This window comes from Misgurnus anguillicaudatus, chromosome 24 (genome assembly GCF_027580225.2).
Source record: "Misgurnus anguillicaudatus chromosome 24, ASM2758022v2, whole genome shotgun sequence".
NCBI classification, from domain to species: domain Eukaryota; kingdom Metazoa; phylum Chordata; class Actinopteri; order Cypriniformes; family Cobitidae; genus Misgurnus; species Misgurnus anguillicaudatus.
The window spans coordinates 22,102,154-22,127,015 of NC_073360.2; the positions used below are offsets into that span (position 1 = coordinate 22,102,154).

The 24,862-nt window shown below is 39.1% G+C and overlaps 2 protein-coding genes across 2 annotated transcripts in view; one reads left to right on the plus strand and one right to left on the minus strand.

Moving 5' to 3' along the window:
* Positions 1–3,100, minus strand: part of taok1a (TAO kinase 1a) — a 33,415-nt gene extending 30,315 nt beyond the window's left edge. Inside the window, exon 1 of the mRNA XM_073863163.1 lies at positions 2,657–3,100. The gene's annotated coding sequence lies outside the window, so the exon portion shown is untranslated. The remainder of the gene's footprint in view (positions 1–2,656) is intronic.
* Positions 3,101–6,253: 3,153 nt separating this feature from the next.
* Positions 6,254–23,126, plus strand: tsr1 (TSR1 ribosome maturation factor). Its single transcript, XM_055196625.2, has 15 exons — positions 6,254–6,410; positions 6,630–6,733; positions 6,871–7,096; positions 7,239–7,373; positions 8,112–8,551; positions 8,958–9,114; positions 10,944–11,116; positions 12,356–12,579; positions 12,668–12,827; positions 12,921–13,031; positions 13,406–13,538; positions 15,148–15,264; positions 15,370–15,510; positions 15,608–15,682; positions 22,702–23,126. The coding sequence occupies exons 1-15, from the start codon at positions 6,293–6,295 to the stop codon at positions 22,875–22,877; spliced, it is 2,490 nt and encodes an 829-aa protein (XP_055052600.2). The 5' UTR covers positions 6,254–6,292; the 3' UTR covers positions 22,878–23,126.
* The last annotated feature ends 1,736 nt before the right edge of the window (positions 23,127–24,862 follow it).

The following is a 24,862-nucleotide window of genomic DNA, read 5'->3' on the forward strand; positions in this document are numbered from 1 at the left end:
CCTAGTTGAAATTATGTGTATGTAGGAATAATTGACAAAAGGGCCATTTAATTATTCGAAAATAATGCACACCCAATTTTTTTCAAATAATTCAAAGGACCGGAGTCAATTATTCCACTTATACCATGGTTACCACAAACATTGCTATGGTGCCTATTTTTAAGACATTTTACAGGTTAGGTGTGCGATTTACAAAAATATAATCAACACCCATGGAACATTTCTCAGCCAATCAGAATAAAGCATTCAACAGGCCTGTGGTATAAATATTATTATACCACGGGTCTGTTGAATGCTGTATTCTGATTGGTTGAAAAAATGTTCTGTGGGTGTGCATTAACCACACACCTTACTTTTCAAATGTCTTAAAAATAGGCACCAGAGCAATGTTTGTGGTAACCATGGTATAAGTGGAATAATTGACTCCGGTCCTTTGAATTATTTGAAAATAATGCACATCCGCGGTGTAACAACACTCCACTTTGCGTTGTGCCGCATAACCAGCTTGGGTGTGCATTATTTTCTTATAATTCAATGGCCCGTCGTCAATCATTCCTTACATAACTATCCAAGCAGTTACACTATAGGTGTAAAGGGCTCGTTGTTGTTGTGCGTTTGTCCTACTGCGTAGCCGCGACGGTTTTCATTTATACTTTTGCGTCGTCATCCGCGTCGACGTGCAAACACGCGCGCAGACCGCTGGTAGGCAGTCTCCACGAATGTAACCATAGTAGCAGCGCAATCGTCAAAGAAGAAGCAGCTTGACAAGTTAACCCACAAACGAAGAAGAAACAGCAACTTGTTGTGTATGATTTGAGAAGACCAGCAATAACGGAAGTAAATAAACAGTGACTTTTGTTTCAGTTTGAGTTAAATCACTCTTCAACTTGGCTCATCTTTGTTTTCACCATCGCAAACGGAAATAGCTATGATGCAGTTTTTTTACCTGACGGCAGGGGTTCTGGTGGACCAATCACAGCGCTTGCGGTCTGCGTAGAACTGACGCGCTGTTAAAATTTTTGCGAGGTGCATGTCAGGCTATGCAGAGCTACGCACAGGCTATGGATAACCTATGGTGTAGCTACGGCGTAGAGCTTACGCACGACTATAAATCGGGCTTAAGTGTTAAGTCTTTGTTACACATGTTGCATGTACTTACTGTACTAATAACAGTAAAGTATGCACATTACATGAAACAAAACCCTAATCCTAACAATATTGTAAGTACATGTTAATAAATATTACTCAGTACTTAAATATATAATAATGCTGTAACAAAAAACACCTTAAAAAAAGTGTAACCACAGCCTTTTAAATCATTACATATATAAACACCATTATAATATTAAGCATCTAATGAAAAAGATGCACTACTTCTTGACACAAATATATTGGTACAAATTATGACTATCATCAGTTTTGCAACAATACAGACCTTAGTGTATCACAGAAACTATATTTATACGATCTGAACCACGTTTCTTCAACATTATTAGTCCAGGGTAAGAGGCAGACTTGTGTAAGTCACTTGATGACATCAATGATAATCAGATGTCTGATATCAGATTGATGTGGGAGTGGAGACCCCGAGGGCTCTGTGTAACGGATGCTGTGTGGACAGAGGCCCAGATTTAAGTGGCAGCAATGAGGTCAGAGAAAGACAATCGTGGTGGAGAAAGCAGGCAGTGTCTCTCAACAACAGAGGCACTATTCAGCCTCCTGTTCACATACCACCGGTTTGCATGTTTATGCGCAATGCAAAGCCATAAACAAATGCAGCAGGCCACCACGGCGGAGCTTCATTGCATTAGAATCACTGCAGCCATTTCCGTTGTAGGAGGGCAAGCTCAGCATGCCATCATCACTACACAGGTGACAGCCGAAAATCCTGTAAAACATAGGTCGTCCTGTAGCTAAACTTGTGTTGCAAGTCGTAGAAACACACATATTGATAAAATGTATAACAGGAATGGACTGCAAGTAACTTTGCATAGACGCGCTGAATGTAAATGTAAACTACAGTGGATGGAGACTACAGGATGAGAGTTGCAATAAATAAATGACAGGTCATTACTGTCAAAACGCTATTTATAATTCACAATGTCTACAACAATAAAGGCATCATCCCATTCAAAGGTAGATGAAGGACATAACAAATGTAAACAGAAGTACTATCAATCATAATCATTTACCATACATAAAACTGCATGACTCAACTGTGCAAATATATCTGGACTAATATACATCTAGACTGCTGTTTACACAGATACATGTCCAATGAATATAACACACTCGTGTAACAACGCGGGGATGGTATATCTATATTTATATCTATATCTATACCTATAAATGCTGCTGATGACTGTATACTTTTAAGTCCTAACCATACACGTGTGCATGTCTTCATAATGAATATGAAAATAAAATGCTTTAGCCAAAACCTGAGTCAACCCCTTGACTTGGGTGGAAACTATCTAACTAACTAACCAACTTAACTTAAACCTGGTCCTGTCGCGCCATTTTAACGCCAACTCGCTGAAACCGTTGCCAACAATTAAAACGTTACAGTAAAGTTTATGTCGCGTTAAAAAAAATACACGAGCTGATTATTCTGACAGAAACTTGAAGTTAGCAGAGGAGCTAACAGCTCACTTACCCTCCCAACAGGCCAGGATGAGCAGCCAGCTCAGGAAAACTCCTCCAAACACAACAACAGCGAACCCGGAAGACAGAAACGCACCGATCGAGCCCAAATCAGTCCCGATCGCTGTCAAGCATGAGTGTCCGGTGCCGGCCCGGTACTGGTTAACGGTGGCCCAGCAGCTATTCACCCTCCCGGGCAACTGCTGCTGTTAAAGATGGCGTCTGAGACAGATCCACTCCCTGACGGTTTAAAAAACAAAGATAAAACACGAGCCGTTCACACACAGAGGCCGAGACCACACCTCAGATTCGGTCCGAAATATTGAAGGTTGTTATTTTTTTAACCAGGGTGTTTGGACTGTGATGTAGGAGTCATGTTGTGGTGGTGGCTGTGATTTTTCTCTCTCTGCCCTCCTCTGGTGATGTCCGATTCGCTAGCGACTCGTTCGTTCGAACCGGTTCTTCAAATGATTCTTTCGAGCCGCACGCGCTTGTGAATCTCTGCGATGTGAGGGAGTAACTGCGTGAGCACATGATGGGAAATTATTAAACTAGCATTTGACATAGTATATATAATGTAATCAAACGTGGTGAAAGTAAATGTGTTTTACAAAGACGTAAACGATTGATTGATTCTGATTTGAATTATTTAGACATTTAATTGGTTTATTGAACCGGTTCGATTAAGTGAATCGGACCATTGCTGTGTCCTCGCCTGGTTCCTGGAACGCCAGTTCCGCCCTCCTAATGTGGGAAACTCCCACTGGCCCCATGAGACAGAGCATTAAAGTCTCCATATAATAAACATCTATATACAGATATAAATATGTGCCCATTGTAATTATTTAAGATTTCAGCTGGGTGTGTCTGTTTTGGGACTGTTCAAATCAATTAAAGAAAATCTGGTAGTAAGCTTTGTCAATGATTGCCATTCATATTTTTGTGGAAAAATATTACGATATCCCACCCTGATGCATAATAATTTAAATTACAGCATGCCTTTTCTGAAGAGGTAAACACAGATGAAATCAGAGGGAAATGTAATTGAACGTGATTCCTTAAGCGGCTGTTGTGCAACTGGACTTTCAAAATTTCTGCCTTTTGTTGACATTTTTTGAGTAATGCATTTTAAATGTATCACTTCAATATATGGAAGTATCACATAGATTATTAAATTGTGATACTCCTGTGGTGACTTTTAAGATGTTATCATATGATGATGAGTTCTCAAATATGCAACTGATCAGTCTTGGGTTTGAAAGCCACCAGCGCTTATGCAGATGGACCTGAAGATAACTAGGACAAGCAGAGCAGAATTCATCAGAAAAAATCAAATGAGAAGGATTACAGCTTGCTCCTGCTGAATGCATAATCCCTGCTTTACACTGATTGATGATACATTTCTCCACAGTTTTAACCTAAAAACAAACAAACAAAGCAGTGAATATTCTTGTTATTCAATATTGGTAATCACTACTGCTATGGATCACTAAGAGGTTAAAACTGATCCCTGGGCAAATTTATTACAGTGATGTCAACAAGCAACCAATTGGTAAACAGAGCAGAGAACTAGAGCTCTGGGTTGGTTCTGAAGCCGACATCCCACCCAGCCAATGAGGGAGCGGGATGCTGTCACTGTATCCATGCGAACAGAGGGTTTTGAATCTGTTTTATGAATGGGTTTAAAGGGCCATGTTGCCCCCCGTTGATGCCATTAGAGAATCACTCTGGTGTGCTCTAATGATTTAACTAGCCTATTTAACATAAAAAATCTCTGTATGACTCAGTTGACATCTCACAATATGTCTGAATGGCTTACACTTTCTATGAACTCTTGGTGTTTAGCAAAAGATTTACATTTTGTGTGTGTGTGCTGGAAATGGTTTATAACACATTTGTTCTTTTGTTTTATAGTATATTTAAATGAGATAGGAAGCGAGAATCAGAAAGTTCTGGAATAACTGGTTAGGATGAAAAGTAGTGACGCTCAGTCCTGCTCAGCGGGTAATGAGAAGTTAATTTGTGCTTTATCTCTACCTCCCGGGATTTCCTGTGGAGAAAAACAGAGAATGAGCCCTTCTCCTGTAAAATACAGCGCACACTCATTTTTTTTTTATTTACAGACTTTGTGCTTTTTATTTATAGAACTGTGTAGCAAGGCAGGAAGATATGAGAGAGTGGGGGTGGGATGAGGTCACAATGCAGACAAGATTCGAACCCATGTCCCTGTAAACACTCTGAATGTACTGTATGCACTATTTATTTACATAACATTAATAATTTAGCAGACGCTTTCATCCAAGCGACATACGACATTTAACATTTTGTCAATAGGCGTAGCCTACAAAGCTGTTTACAAGTAATAATAGATTTCTAATACTACCATCACAGTTCTTGTGTGTGTATTATAAACAAAAATAATTAATAATAATATAATAATTAATAATAACAATAATAACAATATTTTATATAGCACCTTTAAAAGCAGGTTAAAAGCAGAGCTGTACATAAGAACATTAAATAAAAAAAAATTTAAACATCAATTTCAATAAAAAAGCAACTACAAGCAATTAAACTGAATACACATAAATAAATAATAAATAAATAATTTTTTTACATTTAACTTTAACTAAAATTTATTCATTTAGCAAATGTTTTGTGACTTACAAATGAGAGTGGATTTAACAATTAGAGCTAACTGAGGACAACATTCAAAAACTTTACATCAGGCTAAAATGTAAAAACTAATAGTGAGAGATATCTATAGCCCGTACATAAAAGATCTCATAGGAAAGAGGCATACTACTGCTTAGGAAAATTGTTAGTTGTATATTATTGGTTTAAGTGGATTTACAATTAGGGCACCATTTCACACACAACTAAAAGCCCTACTATTATGCAGAATAAGAATGCCACTAAACTTTTCTCCAGAATGAAAGAATATGACCTAGATCAAAAGCCCTAGGCTTTCAAATTTTGATGTTGTTTGTTTACTAGTTGTATTGTTTTTGTTTTGTTTTATTTTGTTTTCCTTTTACTTGAAGTATGTGCCTGTTCCCTACAAGGTAATGTGAAGGTTTTACATTGAACTTTGGTGCCTTGTTGTTTGTACATGTACATTTAAAAAAAAAAAATCACACAAAACTGCATTTTAAAATATAAATTTTCATTGCATTCAAACTATAGATTTTTCATCAGTATGTGTTTTTTGGGTATTAAATCCACAACCTTTTGCACTTTGGCTAATGCAATGCTCTACCAATTGAGCTACCCTTATGAAAATTAACCATGTTTTTTTTTGGGTGTTAAAAGTGTAGTGACCATGTTTTTTTGGTGTATTGATAGCAAAACCATGTTTTTTTTACTACAGTAACCATGTTTTTTTCTTGCTTTAACTGTAGTAACACCATGGTTATTTTTTTAATGGTACATGGACACTGCATAAACATACTGTGGGGGTGGATAATGTTTTTATAAAATAATGCCACAATATAAAGTAACACTTTGATCATGGATTTTTCAATCCAAATACAGTAGATTGCTCCAGAGCAACGGTAGGTGGCAGCAGCACGCTTGCGATTCTGAAGCATGGACAGGCAGGCGCGCGAATATGACGTCACTAAAGTTTACATGTGCGGCGTGACAGAAGATGGCTGCGGGAGGCGATCAGCAGCAAGCCCACAGACCTGGGAGTTATAAACAGAAAAACAAACTACATAAACATGGCAAACACCGAACTAAAGGCGAGATCGGGCGGGAGAACAAAGGTATGTCCGGTCATGGTGAAATTTATAGGAGATTGAGCAGTCGCGTGTCCGCAGCCTGTCCGAATGAACACGTGTTAAAGATCCCAAGAGGCAACAGTGCATGAAAACACTGTAAATGTGATTTAACACATAAACGTTTAGCGTTGTCAAGAGTATTTGATTTGTATAGCAATGTACCACAAACATTACCATAAAAACGTTTCATGTCAATCAAATTAGGTAAAGTTGCTGTCATGGCCATCACCAAGAAACAGAGAAGAGAGCTGAGGAAAATGGATCGGAGGAACAAAGCCAATCAGCTGCGTCGTAACAAAAAAGACTCGGTAAATCAGCCTATTGTAGTCCTACACATCAGTCCACAATATTATTTGTAGTCAATTTGTTGACCCCCTTAATGGTTGAGAAACACCGCTCATAAGTGAGAATAACACTAATGCCTTTGTGTTGTTGACGTGAACAGGTGTTGACAGAGAAACGGAAGCTGGGTAGCAGGGATGGCCCTCCTCATCTGGTGGCAGTCATTGCTCTTCACTCAGGAGTGGACGCTGGAGCTGTGACAAAAATATTAAAAGCAGAAGTTGATGGGGTAGTGCACGAAGATCAAGGCGTCAGTGGGGCCGTGGATAGTTTTGGTCTTGTGCTTCCCCGTTTTAAACAGAGATTCACATTTTACAGGCCAGACATGAGTATGAATTATAATAAAGTATTCATATCGATACGAATTTTATTCCATAAGTTCACATGGATTGTTTTTAAGACCATAACTGAACATTTTAAGATTGCCCATGTTGTTTTAAGAGTTGTCTCTCATGTTATCTGTCATTTCAGCTGACCTGCATTCAGTCCTTGATGTGGCAAAGATTGCTGATAGTTTGGTGTTTGTGTTGGACTCGAATGAAGGCTGGGATAGTTATGGAGAATACTGCCTCTCCTGTCTCTTCTCCCAGGGGTTGCCAAGTCACGGTGAGACACTACCGATCAGAAAGCTATCTCCATCTCTTTTACTTTATCGAAGTAGATAAGGACGAATGTATGGTCAAACTGAGGCTGAATAATTATACTTAATGTGAAAAGAGCTATACAGATAAAAACAACTTAAAGGTGCAGTGTGTAATTTTTAGAAGGATCTTTTGACAGAAATGCAAAATAATATACAAAACTATATTATCAGGGGTGTATAAAGACTTTTCATAATGAACTGTTATGTGTTTATTACCTTAGAATGAGATGTTTATATCTACATACACATAGGGTCCCCTTACATGGAAGTCGCCATTTTGGGCCGCCATGTATCTACAGAAGACTTTTTTTTACTTAGTTGTCTCCTGATGATGACATGTTTGTCCGGGGTGAGCAGTGGACTGAGCCGTTGGTTGCATTTCAAAACCTCACCACTAGATGCCGCTAAAATTTACACATTGCACCTTTAAAGTGACTTATAACCATTTGACCCCGCATCACCTGTTTACATGACTTCCTACCAAATTATTGAACATAAGGTTAGTAAGTAAATTATTTGTTAGTTAAAAAAATAACTTAATTATGCAATTGTATTTATTTTAATTAAGAAAAGGGCACAGAGTGACATGAAAGTAGCACTGCTTCGTAGGAAGTCATAGGTTAATCATCCCATTTTGTGATTAAATATCAGAATTTACTATTTTAGAGTACTGTTAAATTTCTTCTGTTTTTTCCATTCAGCACTGGTGTGTCAAGGAATAGCTGATCTGGCGGTAAAGAAACGAACTGAATCCCGCCGAGCTCTCTCCCGTTTGGTGGAGTCTCGTTTCCAAGATGCACGTCTCTTTCCCATTGACACCGAGCAGGATGCGTTGCTGTTGGTGAGGCATCTGTCCGCACAAAAACAGAGGCGCCTGGCATTTCGCTCTCGTCGCTCGCACCTGTTGGTTCAGAGTGCAACGTACATCTCTAATACCAGCCAGAATGGGGCCACGGGGTTAGGGACCCTGTGTGTGTCAGGATATGTTCGGGGCGCTCCTTTAAAAGTCAACAGGCTGGTGCACATCGCAGGCCATGGAGACTTTCAGCTCAGTCAGATTGATGCTCCCTCAGACCCTCTGCCCTTAACAGCAGCACCCAGGCAAGCGAAGCCAGGACGAGGAGGAGAGGTAGAGATGATGGTAAGGTGGCTGCATTGTTCTTTATTGAATATAAGAAATTGCCACAAATAGTTATTACATTCCACGTTAAAAACTACCCTAGTTACAGGTATATTTGCTTTACTTCACTACTAGCAACACACACAATTATGGGTTTGATCCTAGGAATAAAACATACTGATGAAATGTATAGACTGAATGCACTGTGAATTGCTTTTTGTTAAAGCATCTGACAAATGCATAAATGTAAATGCAGTATCATTTTTCCCAGATCCCCACACAACTGTCCTGCCTGTTTAAAAATTTCAAGTTTCAAATGTCAGTGTAGTGGTTAAAAAATCACTCTTATGTTGTTTAGGTCACAATATTATGGTGTTAAAGTGAGAGATACAGGTTGCTTACTTCGTCATCCATTTTTGTCCTGCAGGATGGTGCTGATGGAGATATGAATGGTGATCATGGCGTTCGGGTGTTAATGAAAGCTGACCCCGAGGAGAGGGAGAGCCTGCAGGCGGAGGCAGAGGTAGACCCCATGGATGGGGAGCAGACGTGGCCTACAGAGGCAGAGCTGGAGGAGGCTGAAGGTACCGTTGTACCATGAGTTTTGTTTTTTAATAGTGGAAGTGGGTGATTCTCACGAAAACTTGGTTTTAAAAATGTCAAGCATGAAAATGTAAAAATTGCTTAAATTTACTTTTTTTCCCACCAGACATTGAAAAACAAAGTCTGGAGTAAATGGGAACATTAATTTAAAAACTTTTACTTAACATTTAACACTTTTTGTAACATAATTTAAAAAAGTAGTCCTAAAAAATCTCATTACCGCAACAGTCAGAAAACATCAACACTGACATATTTTCAAAATGACATGACAAACCTGAAAGAACATAATTTGGAGATTCTGCACATGCACTTCATATCAAAGTATTATGCTTCTATTAATTAAATTAACATTTAATAAGCATCTGTTGCGGTAATGATAATCAAAATGTCGTGTAAACATTCTGACAAGACAATATTTCAAATTAACTGTAAAAAAATGATCTTACCTGGTAGCCATCTTGAAGTAACTGGTCCATGTGCTTGGTCACTCAAAATCAAACTTTATTAAAATTCTGTATGTGTGCTTAAACTGTATTCAAAAAGTGTTGCGGAGGATGAGAACATCAGGCATGGACACATAATTTTCCTAATTTTTCTTCATTATTATTATACATATTCAGTAAATATTTTTTCTGTCATCTAAAGCAGTGGTTCTTAACGTTATTCCTGGAGGCCCACTGCCCTGCACATTTTGTATGTCTCCCTTATTTAACACACCTGATTCAAATCATCAGCTCATTAGAAGAGATCTCCATGAACTGAACTGAGTCTGTCAGATAAGAGACATACAAAATGTGCAGGGCAGTGGGCCTCCAGGAATAACGTTAAGAACCACTGATCTAAAGTAGTCTAGCAAAACATCCATTTATTTTTTTTCTTAATATTTTTGTGTTAATTTGATTAAATTACAACATAACGCATGTTCAAACACAGCCGGACACATTGCGGTAATGAGAATTTCAGCAGAAAATGAGATAAAATTTACAATTATAAATTCTTATGTTGAAATCACACATTGTGCAAGGTAGAACACAGTATTGTGTTAATTCTGATGCTTTTTAATGTTACTATATTACACATTTTAAAGCTAAAATCATTAGTGCCGTGGTGTTTCAATGGTTTCGTGAGAATCACCCCATCGCTCTCCGCCTCAGCTATCTTGATTGTTGTTGTTATGCCCCCGGAAGTAATTAAAACTTCACAACTTTATTGTCCACTCAAGGCCAGAAAATAAACAGTGACATAATCGATTATGGCACTTTGCTGCATCGATGTTGAATCGTGCATGCGCGCATTGCGATGCATTGCCGAATCGATTATTGTTGACACATCTAATCGATATTTTCTTGCAGTGTACAATTTCTCTATAGATATGCTATTTTAATTAGCTATTTAGATATGTAATTATCATATTAAAATTATTCTGATGTAATTCAATTTAATTTAGGCTTCTTATTAGGTCCAAGTGTTTGTTTTAGTTTTCCTCGCTCATCTCTACTCTTGCCAAATTTATTTTCCGCTCTCTGATTTGAGCTGCTAGGTTCACCTTTGCGCCTGTGATCTAGCCAATAGTATAAGATCGAGTTGGCGGGTATTTAGTAAGGCCCCTTCTGATTGGTCTAATTTGGACAATCTAAGCATGCAACACACGAATGATAGACAAGTAAAAGAAATGCAAGTTATCGCAACTCTCGGCGATATGTATATCGCACATACTGTATACATCAGGATAATGGTAATTTTTCGATATGCTTTGGAGCCGTAGTGGAAAGTTTGTTGTACAAGCTTGATCACTTTTCTGCATGTTTAGAGGCCAGAAAGAACAAGAATGTGATGAAAGTACCAAAGGGAACATCTGACTACCAGGCCATGTGGATCATTGACGAAGGGGAGAAGAATGAGGAGGAGGAGGATGATGATGACGTGGACAGTTGTGATGATGATGATGGGATGATGGAAGATGAAATGGATAACGAATCTCAGGTGAGCTTTGCAAATTTGTGACCCAGTATGTGAAATCCCAGCTAAAGTAATTACTGTTTTCTACAAAAAATCATCTTGCATAATATAAAGAACATTTTGTAAAAATATAATCTTGATATATTTAATATTGACTGTGTAAGGTTAGAAATGAAAGTAAAATCAGTGATTTAAATCAAACTTTGATGCTCTTTATCTCAGAATTAGATTGAGACTTTAGCCTGGATTTCACATGCATACATTTTTGAGCAAGTTGTTGATGAAGCATTTCCTGAAGCGAGAGAAAAAACCCTCATCTACCACATGTGTATGAACAGGAAACTATTAAGGGCTCTGCGCCAAAATAAATTACAAGGATATTGTAAACAAATATGACCCTGGAAAGTTTTTTTAGCATAACAAAGGTGTAATACAAATGTTATTACACACATAATCTCCATTAGGAATCAAGGATGTTTTAAATCATTGTAAATACGACAACCCCTCAGTTTGGCAGCAGAACTGACCAATCAGGAGTGAGCTTGGCAAAAGCAGTGTACATCCTCCTATATGCACTTCAGAAGCATTATCTTGTTGATTAAGGTGCTAAATAAAGTCAGAAAGATGGCTTGATCATAAAGATGGGGGTGGGCACGGAGCGGGCGGAACAGAGCATACGTGACTGTCGGTTTGTGCTCCACATGGTGGCGCGGCACTGTTTGTTTTCTCAATGTCTGCTGCTTGGCCTCAGTGCCAGTCATCTCGACGCAACAATAGTGTTTGGAGAGGGAGTCCCGAGAGAAGCCTTCTGTCTTCCTGCTCTTTGGACAGAACTTCCCGTCGAGACTCGCGGAGGGGGCGGCCATTTATTTATACCAGCTGGGCTTGAAAGGACAAGGGGAAACATGACATGTATGGAAGTTCTGGTCAATTTATTTTCTTTAATCACAATTAGCATGCGTTTGATGTCTTGGTGAGCACCAAAGGAGAGTTTTCAATGCGAGATGTTAACAATGGGGGAAGTGGTACTACAGATGATTACGGAGATTATTTTTATTACTGCACCTGCGATTGTTCTGCAGGTTGACCCGGCGGGGGGCTAATGCACCCCAGCAGCATGTCTTGTCCCTTTCCCATCTTCCTTGAAGTGCTGCGTCTATTTAGCAGACTTCAAAGAAATCGAGTGTTTTGCTTGGGTTTGCTAGACACTACGTGGATGTATGTCTAGAGAAATGTTTTTATATGGTTCTCTTCCTCCCTAAGGATGCTGGCTCTGAATGCGCTTCTGGGGATGATGACGACGACGAGGAAGAAGAAGAGGAGGAGGAGATCAGTTCTACCGGACGTACTGGAGCCGATCAGAAGTATGACGAATGTATGGATGAGGCAGAGGAGGGAGAGGGGCTGAGGAGATATCGAGAGGCACGTGCCAATGAGATGTTCCCAGATGAAGTGGACACGCCCCTTGATGTACCGGCCAAGACACGGTGAGAGCCGGGATAGTACCATAAAATATCAGATACAGTTCTTCTTAATCAAGTATGATGCGAGTCAATGTGTGTTCTATATGTTAAGATTCCAGAGGTACAGAGGTCTAAAGAGTTTTCGGTCCTCCCCATGGGATCCCCTGGAGAACCTTCCCCCCAACTACTCGCGCATCTTCCAGTTCCAGAACTTTGAGCGCATGCGTCGCAGAATGCTGGCAGAGGCTGCCAGTGATGAGGAAGGCGCAATGGTTAGTTGTGTCCCAAAACATTTTATTTTACAATTTACCTCAAAAAAGGAACCCGGGCATTTTCGTTTCATGTTTACCCCTTAATTCATGCAGGTGGGCTGGTATGTTACTCTGCATATCGTGGATGTTCCTCCCTCAGTAATGGAGAGCTTCCAGGCTGGCAAACCTTTAGTGCTCGTGTCTCTGCTGCCACATGAGCAGAAGGTACTTGTTCAGAGCGCATCATTGTGATTTAATTTGTAGTATTGTAGTAACTGCTAGATAAATGAATAGATATAAATGCCATATGTGCTATATTAAAGGCGGGGTGCATGATTTTTGAAAAACACTTTGGAAAAGGGAGTTGGGCCGAGTGCCAAAACACACTTGTGGCCAATCAGCAGTAAGCGGCATGTCTACTAACCTAATTGTTTCCAGATTCTATTGGGGTAGGGGTGTGTTTGTTTAGGTGATTTCAAATGTCAACTTGGCTCTCAGTAATCATGCACCCTGCCTTTAAGTTAAGTTAAATTTTTCAATTGGAATAAATTGGAGATAAGCTGCTTGTTAAGATGTCAATATCGCCGGTTTCTCTGCAGATGTCAGTGATGCACATGTTGGTGAGGCAGCACCCGAGCAATACAGAACCCATCAAGTCTAAAGAGGAACTGGTGTTTCAGTGCGGATTCAGACGTTTCAGAGCTTCAGCTATCTTCTCACAGCACACTTCTAGTATGAGCTTTCACCATACACCTCAGATGATGTTAAATGAAGTCTATGCTGTATGATTTTTGCCAATTTTGGGAATCGTGAAGGATTCCTTTTATTGTAATGCAAATTGCTTTTTTTGCAGAAATGTTGCCAACAGGATTGCTCATATGACAAGAATGAATGATGCATGTGTTTATCTTACCTTAAATTTATTGATGTTTTTCATTCCTAAAATATTACTTAAAGGAAAACCCCACTGTTTTCAATATTTTACTATGTTCTTACCTCAACTTAGACACATTAATACATACCTATCTTTTTTTATTGGGTGCACTTAATCTTTGTAAAGCGCTTCATGAATGTGTTCGCATTCTGCGCCCGAGGTCAAAGTGCTTCAAACTAAGTGCTCTTCCACCGTACAATATAGTTCTTATTTTTATCCACTTAAAAAATTTCCACGTTTTACTTTGTGCCACCATACTTACTCGTGTAACTGCTCATGTACCAGTCTTTAAATAGGGAAAACATGGAAGTGTTTGGTGGCTTCTAAATTCATCCCTGTTTGGATCCTAAGGAATGAACGGGGCTAGGCTAAATGCTAACACATTCACGACGTGCTGTACAAAGATTAAAGGGATAGTTGACCCAAAAATGAAAATAATGTCATTAATGACTCTTCCTTATTGCGTTCCAAACTCGTTCATCTTCTGAACACAGTTTAAGATGTTTTAGATTTAGTCCGAGAGCTTGTTGACCCTTCATTGAAAATCTACGAACGGTATACTGTCCATGTTCAGAAAGGTAATAAAAACATCATCAAAGTAGTCCATGTGACATCAGTGGGTCAGTTAGAATGTGTTGAAGAATTGAAAATACATTTTGATCCAAAAATAACAACCATTACCACTTCATTCAGCATTGTCTTCTCTTCTGCGTCTGTTGTGATGACATATGCGGATGACGTACCATGTGGCTGACGTGTTATCTGGTGCGCTCCAGCTAACTGTTTTTTTTTTTGTGCGCCCGGGCTTTGTTTACAGTCTGAGGGAGAAGCACGCTTAAAAATTTTTTTGCAAACATGTCTGAGGATAACACGTCATCCGTCTCACTGCAGTCTCGTGACTTTAGTCTTGCGCATGCGCTTCACAACAGACGCAGAAGAGAAGACAACGCTGAATAAAATCGTAATACTTGTTATTCCTGGACCAAAATGCATTTTCGATGCTTCAACACATTCTAACTGACCCACTGATGTCACATGGACTACTTTGATGATGTTTTTATTACCTTTCTGGACATGGACAGTAAACCGTACATAGATTTTTTTAATGAAGGGTCAAAAGCTCTCGAACTAAATATAAAACATCTTATATTTAGTTCCGATGATGTTCCAATGATGAACGGAGGTCTTACGAGTTTGGAACAACATGAGGGTGAGTCATTAATGACATTATTTTCATTTTTGGATGAACTATCACTTTGTATGCATTAAAAATCATAGGTATGTATTAATTAGTTGAGGTAAGAACATAGTAAAATATTGAAAAACGGTGGCGTTTTCCTTTAAATATATGTCCAATTTAACGCAAGACCATTAATAATAATGCATTTGGATTTCTTATTTTCTCAGGTGATAAACACAAGTTGGAGCGTTTCCTACGTCCTGATGCCCCCACAGTCATGTCTGTCTATGCCCCCATCACCTTCCCCACAGCTGGTGTCCTGGTCTTCAAACAGAGAGACAATGGTAAGGGAGAAACAGCAAACAAGCCCTATTCATTACGAAAATAAAAGCACATCCTATAGCTTTGCAGCATGTATTGAGAGGTGGTTTGTTGTACCACTACTGTAGGAATGCAGGACCTGGTAGCCACAGGCAGTCTGTTGAGCTGTGATCCTAGGCGGGTGGTGTTAAAGAGAATCGTCTTGAGTGGTCATCCATTCAAAATTAACCGCCGGTCTGCCGTGGTCCGTTACATGTTCTTCAATAGAGGTGTGCATTATTTTTACTCCATATATGTGCAGGTTTGGGTAGGATTTTAAAAGAACCATTCTGTTGAGGTCTAACATTAAAACATTTCTCTTTGCAGATGATATTCTGTGGTTTAAACCAGTAGAGCTACGTACGAAATGGGGACGAAGAGGACACATCAAGGAAGCATTAGGTAAGCATGGAAGAGTATTTAATGAACTTGTTTTTTTTTTTTTAAATATGAAGAGTTGGAATGATTCGCTTCAGTCGTGACACTTCATAAATGTGACCAGTCAGTGAAAACCCAGCTAAATTATCAGTTTTTACATAAAATCATGCCACGTAATGTAATGAACATTGCCATTTTGTGAAAATATAACCTTGTTATTTTAAATATTGGCTGTGTCAAGCCCGAGATACATTGCACGATTTTTGCCATCCTATAAGATCATTACCTTATTACACTGTGCAACGTGGCGCATTTAAAGTTGGGAACGACAAGCATGTAGACTGTACGATGATGACACCTATTAAATTGTAGACTGCGACTCACATTAGCGCTACGTCATCAGCATGCGCAACTGGTAAACAAATACCGGTACGCAGCAGACACACTGTGCATTGATCATGCTGATTTTCTGACACTGCCAGAAAACAATCGTAGGCTATCTTTGGTCGCAAGACCGGGAAAACGTATTTTTCAACCTCTCTCACTGTACGACATAACACCACTGATAAAGAAATCATGATTTGTGACGATTGTTTCACGATGCCAATCTTTGTCTTGATTTTTTTCTTTCTTCAGTCGAGAAGAAATTATGTTTTTTGAGGAAAACATTCCAGGATTTTTCTCATTTTAATGGACTTTAATGGACCCCAACATGTAACAGTTTTAATGCAGTTTAAAATTGCAATTTCAACTGAGTTTCAAATGACTCTAAACGATCCCAAACGAGGCATAAGGGTCTTATCTAGCGATACGATTATCATTTTTGTCAAGAAAAATAAAAAATATACATTTTTAAACCACAACTTCTCATCTTCCTCCGGTCCTGTGACGAGCCAGCGCGACCTCACGTAATTAGCCTTTCGCCGAGCCCCGCCCCCCTTAGTTACTGTTGCTACTTCCGACAAACAAATGACCAGCGCGCCAGATTGCCATGGCGGAAAGCGATATACCCGTGCGTGTGAGTGATATTTTTTGGCGCAATACCGCCGCGATTTCCTCCAGATCGAGGCAAAAGGGGTTACAGTATGCAGTGGAGGTATATATTCAAAAAATAAAAATATGCAATGAAGGAGACACGACTACTATCGAGGCTAATGCTTACCGGTCTCACGCAAGAAATGAGAAACCACATGACCTGTAACTCAAATGCCATCAGCACAGCCTTGTGGACCAGTCATGCTCTTGCACTGCCGAGTAAGTTATCTTTCATATGGTATTGTCTATTAATGTCTATTGCGAGTAGCTATTTTGTTAAAATACAAGGGTATGTTGGCTAGCTAAACCTACATGTGTTTCAAAGCCATTCAAAGCTAACTAACATTTCTCTGTCTGTTGTTTTGAGGATAGCCGTTTTGAGAATCATAATGTTTTATTTATGGTGATAGATTTCACAAATAGGAAATTGTTTTGTCTTAAAAGTTGCAGAACAGATAATATAATAAATAAAACTTATAATATAATAAAATTGCACAGCATTTACGGGATTGGGAAACTCAGGGGTAAGATAAAACAAATTATTTAAAGTTGATTGTTAAGGGGGCTATGTTCGACTTTGTCGTAAACTGACGAAAAATAAAGTTGGGGAGCTTAAAGTCCCAACACAACAGCAGCTAACGTTGCTAGCGTTAGCTAACATGTTAACTAATGTTGGCAAAATAACTCATTAAATTTAGCATAGAGAGTAGGTTAACATTCTGGCAATTATATTCATGGTAATCATAACTTTGGTCCAATTTGTGTTCTTGCCCCTAGTTAGTAGATCTAGACCACACTGTAACTAGTTAGCTGTAAGCCTTACCTTTGTGCAGACGTATTTATGCTTCGTAAATGTTCAACACATTTAACTGAATGGGGCAGTCCACAATGTTTTATCCATTGAATGGGGCAGTCCACACTGTTTTATCCATTGTATGCACCGCTCACAAACGCTGCGGGCGTGAATGTTTGTCGGAGGTGCTCGCATAGTAACGGTTGCTGTGCTGTGTGAGATTGGACAATGGCCGTTTTGGGGGAGGGGCCGGCGAAAGGTCAATTGCGTAATGCCGTGGAAAGGTCACGTGTTACATATATGAAACGCACATTTGCAGACCATTTTAAACAATAAACTGACACAAAGACATACATTAGTATCATTCAACATACAACAATGTCGGAATGGTCCTCTTTCTCCACACTTGTAAACACTGGGGCGTAGTTTCGATACGTCATCCGTAGGGATGGGAATTGATAAGAATTTAACGATTCCAATTCCATTATCAATGTTGCTTATCGATCCGATTCCTTATCGATTCTCATTGGGTGAGGGAATAAGTACAAAGTTGTATGTTTGTATTAACTCGCTCTAATATCTGTTCAGAAGACACAGAACAGAGTATACACACATTATGTGTAGCAACCTCAAAACAAATTTAAAAGTAGGTGAGCAGCTACTTAAATTAAAGTCCAGGGACCTATAGCCTAGGGCAGTGTTTCTCAACCAGTAAATATGTGATAGGACTAGGAATTAATTAAACAGAACTAGACTGACATACAGGGTGTCCGCGGATCCTTAAAAAGTCTTAAAACGTCTTAAATTCCGTAGTATGAAAATAAGGCCTTAATAAGCATTAAAATGTCTTAAATCCGGGTATCAAAGGTCTTAAAGTGTTGTCCAACCAACAACCCCAAGAAGATTGTAACTGTTTTATACATGTTCATCTCATGTGTCAGGAAAAACTGAATAGGTGGAATCTACTAAAGCACAAGTTTGCGGGGAGTTCGCTAAAGTGCGTGGACCCGGGTATAAGCAAATGGAGAAAAGTGTGAGTTTTAGCTATGGGGAAGTGCACATTTAATGAAAACTGGTTACTTAACCCTGATTTTGCTCCGTGGTAAAGACAAGTTAGCGTACGGCAGGCCCGGAGTGGGTAATCGGGAGAACCGGGAGGATTCCCGGTGGGCCGCTTCACTTTTGGGCCGGTCGAGTTTTTGTTTTTTTTTACATTTGTCACGTTAGTGAGTCTGTCTTCTCTTTAATGACACTTCACACGTTTCGCATTGACATTGCAGCGCGCAGCCTCTGCATGGGTTGTACCATGTGAAGGAGTTTTCCCCTCCCCTCCCATAGAGTTGGTTCGGTCCATAGCACGTCTATTCCAAAACTTTTCTCCGGTAGGCTGGGCCGGGCCGGCGCTACCGTAACAAAACGCGTCTGAGAGGAGGAGGGCGTAAAAAAACAGGTTGAAGAAAAAAGCCATTGTAGGAGGATGCTGCCAAATGTGCCAAACTTACAGATTTATTTTCAAGAGGACAAACAAAAGTGACAACAGGTAACTTAAAGAGAAATAAGCCTAGTAATGGTTAGCATTAGCAACGTAATTATTCGGCTAATACCGTTTTCAAACTATTTACAAGCCAACATTTTTTTTGTTAAAATATCAGCCTTTAGTGTATACATGCGATTCATAGACTTTGCAAATATTATGCAAGCAGTTTCTGAGCAGCAGATAAGACAGTTCCCCGCTAAAAACGAGGAGGCAATGAGTAAACAATATGAATTAAAGTTATTTAACCCTCAGGTTGTGTTCAGAACCATATAAGTTAACACCTTTTGTGTTCCCAGTCAAAAATGAGCAGCCTAAAAAAAGCGTATAAATCACTTTTTATGCTATATATTTACCCAATATTGGATTCAATATTTTTGTCAAATTGTTTTCTTTTTACAGTAAATTAGGACTGGGTTTTATATTTCTATTTGCACCTGATTAATCATAGGCCTCATAGCATTAGCAATGCTAATAATTTATCAATCTTTCCTTGTGGAATAGACTCTAAAAAGGGCTGGGTTATTTTTGACCCATAATGGGTAAATATTGGACAGAACACGCTGCTGGGTTAAAATTGACCCAATGCTGGGTTGTTTTAACCCAACTGTTGGGTTATTATAATCCATGGTTGCATAACAACAACCCAACATTAGGTTATTTTTAACCCAGCATTTGTTCTGTCCAATATTTACCCATTATGGGTCAAAAATAACCCAGAGTGTAGAGGAATATTTTTGTTAACTTCTTATCTTAAGTGAAATATTATTTAACTTTTACCTTATTTGTTGAACCATGATAATAATAAAAACTATAGTAAGAGCTGAACTGTTGCTTTATTTATCCAATTTGAAAAAAGTGCTAATTTGGAATAACACTATGGAAAAAGTGGGCCGGTCTTGGGCCTGAAACTCCCGGGCTGAAAAGTGGCCCCACTCCGGCCCTGGCGTACGGGGTCCGTTGTTTATTTTGCAAGAAAGTTTTAAAACTCAGAACAATGGGCATCAAAGCTTTAGTGTCACACATGCAATGTAAGAAACATAAAGCCGCTGCAGAAACCTGTTAAAAACATCCGGCATTTCTCCGTTCTGTTGTGCTTACAGCAGTAGCCCTAAAGAGCACCACAGCATGCTAAACATCTGCATCAGCAGTTTTAAGCACCACGGCTTCTGCTCCATCAGACATCCGATAAACGTTTGGCTCCACTGCCAAGTCAAAAAACGAACGAAGCCTGTCTTCTTTTTTTTCTTTTAATGGCGGTTGGCATCTAGCTTATAGGTGCATTAGCGCCCCCTCTGCTCCGGAGGGTGGATCTACTACTCTACTCTTTCCCTTACTCCTGGTCTCATCAATTTAATTATTTCTATTTTTGCCATAAAATATTTCAATGCCAATGTTTTGTCTCAAGATGCACACCAGTAATGTATTTTGTAAGTTATATTTAAAAAAAAAAACTCCTTAAATGTCCTAATATAAATAAGACCTAGTCCAGGTTTAATCTGGGTAACCACACCTAATATTTTACCATTGTTGTTACATAAAACCATGTGCTTATTTTATGCACATTATACATTATTTGAACCAATTATTATTGTCTCATCACTATTGTCATCGTAAATGCTTTGGCCCATTTAGCTCTATTTTTATTACCAAAAAATATCAGATTACTTGATCATCATTCTTACCAAAATAATTGTTAGTGAAATCCTTAGATTGGTTAAAACATTTTAAAATTATGTGATTTTAGTTAATTATAATGCTATTTTTCCTCATATATTTTATCATTGGGGATTTCTTAAAACTTCGTATGACTTTTTAGGTGAAAAACTTGTAATATCAGCCAAGTGTAAAAATCTTGTCTGATCTTATTCTTGTGAACCAGTCTCGTTTCATCTTGCGGAACAAGTGTCTTGTCACACCCCTAGAAAATACTGTTTTTTGTTAATAAAGATAAAAGGTTCTAAAAAACAAATGGATGCATTCACATTGGACTATAAAATTGGACTTCATTGTCGTGATATAGGTCTTAAATTTAATTCATTATGTTCTTAAAAAGGTCTTAAAAAGTCTTAAATTAGACTTGGTGAAACCTGCAGAAACCCTGGACATAAAACATGCAACTTTTGGTCATGCATGCATTTGTTATTTTCTTTTGAAAAGACATGATGCTGGACAAAATACAGCAAATTAACCTACCGAAATGCAGAGGCATCTAATGTGGCAAACGGATGCAAACCCTTTACAACAAACGTAGTCACTGCTCGGCATAGATGGACACTACTTGAGTATTTTAGTTTCATTTTCCAAGCATCTGTGCTTTATCAGATTGTTTGTCTTGGGGAAAAAATTACTTTAATACATAATTACATAACAATTGTGTACTTTTACTTTTCTTGAGTAAAAGTACAAAAGTACTTTTTACTTAAGTAAAAAACATTACTAGATTTTTAATGTACTTAAATATTAAATATAAACCAAAAGCTTTAAATTATGATAATATGCTTTAGAATGTATGTTTTCAAAAAAATAAAAAACTGATAAAATACAAATACTTGAAAATGTACTTTTAAGTAAAAATACTTAAGTAATGTCCGCCTCTGCTGCTCAGTGAAATTTGTTTATCCTCGCCTCCGTCATTTTATTCCTCCCTACCTCTGTAAACAGAGTAGCTAGAGGTGCACGAGAGATACTTTCTGTAGCCTCTGAGCCAGTGTGTGAGCCAGCCAGACTCTGGCCGTCATCAATTTGATGGACAATGGCAACGGAGATTATCCGTATAGAAAAAGTTTACATAATGAAATGGCGCTCACATTAACATTAACACATTACCTTCTGCATTAATAACAGATGGCGTCCCGTTAGCTCCGCTGGTGTTTGACTCGCTGGTGTTGTTGTGTAATAGTGTATTAAACACGTGACAGTCCTGCAACCTCCTGCAACGCGACCGTATTGTCGTATTTTCGCGTGAAATATAAGTTATTGATTCAACTGTTTCAGTGTTTCACGAAGCCCAGCTCTGCCCACCACTAAATATAACCAAACTTTGTATCGTTCTGCCTCGATGCAATGTTTGCTGCGTTCTGAACCAAACCAACACAGCGCGTGTGTGACGTCATGACACATTTGCAACGAGCGGAACCGTTAAGCGGAATCGTTAAGCAGGCATGCAACGGTTCAAAGGAATCGATTCACTAGGGTTCTCGATTCCCATCCCTAGTCATCCGTGACCTCTTGACGTGATGACGTATAACGTGATGTCGCGCTGGCGTGGCACAGGACCGGAGATAGACGAGAAGTTGTGGTTTAAAAGTGCATATTTTTTATTTTTCTTGTCAAAAATGACAATCATTTTGCTAAATAAGACCCTTATGCCTCCTTTGGGATTGTTTAGAGTCCTTTGAAACTGCAATTTTAAACTGCATTAAAACTGTAAAGTGTTGGGGTCCATTGAAGTCTATTAAAATGAGAAAATCCTGGAATATTTTCCTCAAAAAACATAATTTCTTCTCGACTGAACAAAGAAAGACATCAACATTTTGGATGACGTGGTGGTGAGGAAATTATCTGGATTTTTTTTTTTTTAAGTTAAAGTAAATTTTGCTATACTTGTTGCTATACATAAGTTAATAAAAAAGTAATATCATGTAGCAGATTGAATGCAAATTTTTGTTTGTGCATTAGGTACTCACGGTCACATGAAGTGTGTATTTGACAACCAGCTACGTTCTCAGGACACAGTACTGATGAATTTGTATAAAAGGGTGTATCCTCATTGGACCTATGACCCGTATGTGCCCGCACCTCTGCCCTGGGTCAAGAGAGACCAGCCGGTATATCATGATATTGACATGGAGTAGATACAGAAAATGAACTGAAGTCAATTTTACTACTGCTGTCACACAATACTCAGATACCGATAACTCTGTATGTACTTTCATGGACTATTAAATATCAATCTCTACATATAAACCTTGTGCTTGTTTTAAAAAACACTTAAATAACCTTAATCACCACTAGATGGCAAACATGTGTTGAAGTGAAAGTGCTTATTATCTTCCACAGTGTACAGAGTTCTGCATCCAATAGTAAATGTCCTTTTAAAGCAATCTCTCAAGTCTGAGCTAATTTAAATCAGTGACAACATAGCGATCTTGGTCGCCTCAGGTTGACAATGACCGTTCATGCCATTTCTCAGACAAATCGGTTTTGTTTGTTGCCACAAAACTCATTCAGGCCCTCAGCGTTATGCCTTGTTGTGAAGTTTCTATTTAGCAGAAGAGATATTATGTAAGCCGAACTGAATTCCTGCCTAAGCTCCCAGTAAGTTTGTCTCTTTTTGTTTTATGAGGGAGACGGCGTGGAAAACCAACGTCCAAATCCTCACCGTAAAAACTGTCATTTAAAAATCATTTAACTTGAACCAAACCTCACACTGCAATATTATCTCCCTCAACTATGTCCTCCCGACAACAACACTTTTTACAATTCTCACTGTCCGCTGGCTGCCATCGTTGGCAACGGGTAAGGATGATTATTGCTCGTAAGCAAATACGTAGACGCCATGATTTACGCTATTATGAGTGACACTTCCAACCACTCCCTTTCCCTGGTGGATCCTGACTTGAAGCCCCCTTTTCACCACCATTTACACTTGTGACCCTTTCTTGTTTTCCCGTCGGATTCCCGAATACTTTACAGTTCTCGCCTCTCTCTCTCTCCCGTCCACTTGGTCTTCTGAGAAACAATGATTTATGAATTGTAATATTTATCATAAAACGGTACTCTTGCATACTTGCAGCTACATGATTCATCCCCAGGTTCTGTTGGGACCACACCACAGACGCATGCCAATATGTCTGGGAAAAGAGAAGGTGAAGCTTTGGGCTCAAAAAAACAAAACATGATCCAAGAAACAGGGTATCAAGAGTTCAGTATGTACATTTTTATCCCGCGCTGCGAATTTGATTAGAGTGGAAAAAGTCAAATAATGATAAAACAATCAAGCAAGGGTAATACTTCTTTATTGCCTAGGGGTGCACTCGGAGCTCTGGACAGTTAAGTCGAGGCACTCGATTTATTTTCTCGTTCATTTTTTAGCCATAGTGCACCCGGGGCATTGAGCGGGAATGTGTTAAACACATCTTGTTTAAAGCTGAATGGGGTGTGGTATGCCTGGCCAAATGTTCATGATCTAGAGAGGAAATCTAATCCTCCCACACTGGAGATTGTCCTCAGTGTTAAGAAACACATTGCGTTGAATGCGAACGTGGAGCTTTCCTTTACTCAAAGCTCAAAGAATTGACTTTAAGTCTCAAAAGCGAAATGTTTGCGATAGCGAGAGGCAAAATACACGGACGGCTCTCGTAATTGGTTTTGACCACAGTCAAGAGTTAACCCTGGTTGCTTTGGGTTTGCATGGACCAGGAATGTCCTGTGGTTCCCAATTCACTGCCACCACACACAGCTGGATCCCACTGAGGACATAATGGGAGACTTTTCCATTGGAAGGGAAGAGAGAGAGAGAGTATAAAAAAGATGGATTGCAGAGGAGGAAGAGATAAGAGTTGAACCGCTGTGTGTTTAAATTGAATGTAGAACAGAGATTGTGCAGGAGTATAATTTAAGTGTCGCTCAGTTGGGAAAACAAGAATAAGCAAATATGTTTGAGAGGAGAAGGGGGGACGGAGGGGTGTGAGAAGGAGAGCAAGAGTGGCTGGCGTTTATGGATAGCAGATGTGGCGCTGTGGGATTTTGGCAGGGGCCAATGGTGCCTGAGTCCTACACTGGCTGGGTGGCACCAGGGTGAGAGGAAGGTCAGCGCACCGCAGCGCACAGCCCGTAA

Bases quoted from the DNA above. Each gene is read 5' to 3' on its own strand.
- tsr1 (XM_055196625.2), top strand. From the start codon at position 6,293: ATGGCTGCGGGAGGCGATCAGCAGCAAGCCCACAGACCTGGGAGTTAT. The intron at 9,115-10,943 runs GTACCGTTGTAC...CTGCATGTTTAG, and splicing joins AGAGCTGGAGGAGGCTGAAG to AGGCCAGAAAGAACAAGAAT. The intron at 12,580-12,667 runs GTGAGAGCCGGG...CTATATGTTAAG, and splicing joins GATGTACCGGCCAAGACACG to ATTCCAGAGGTACAGAGGTC.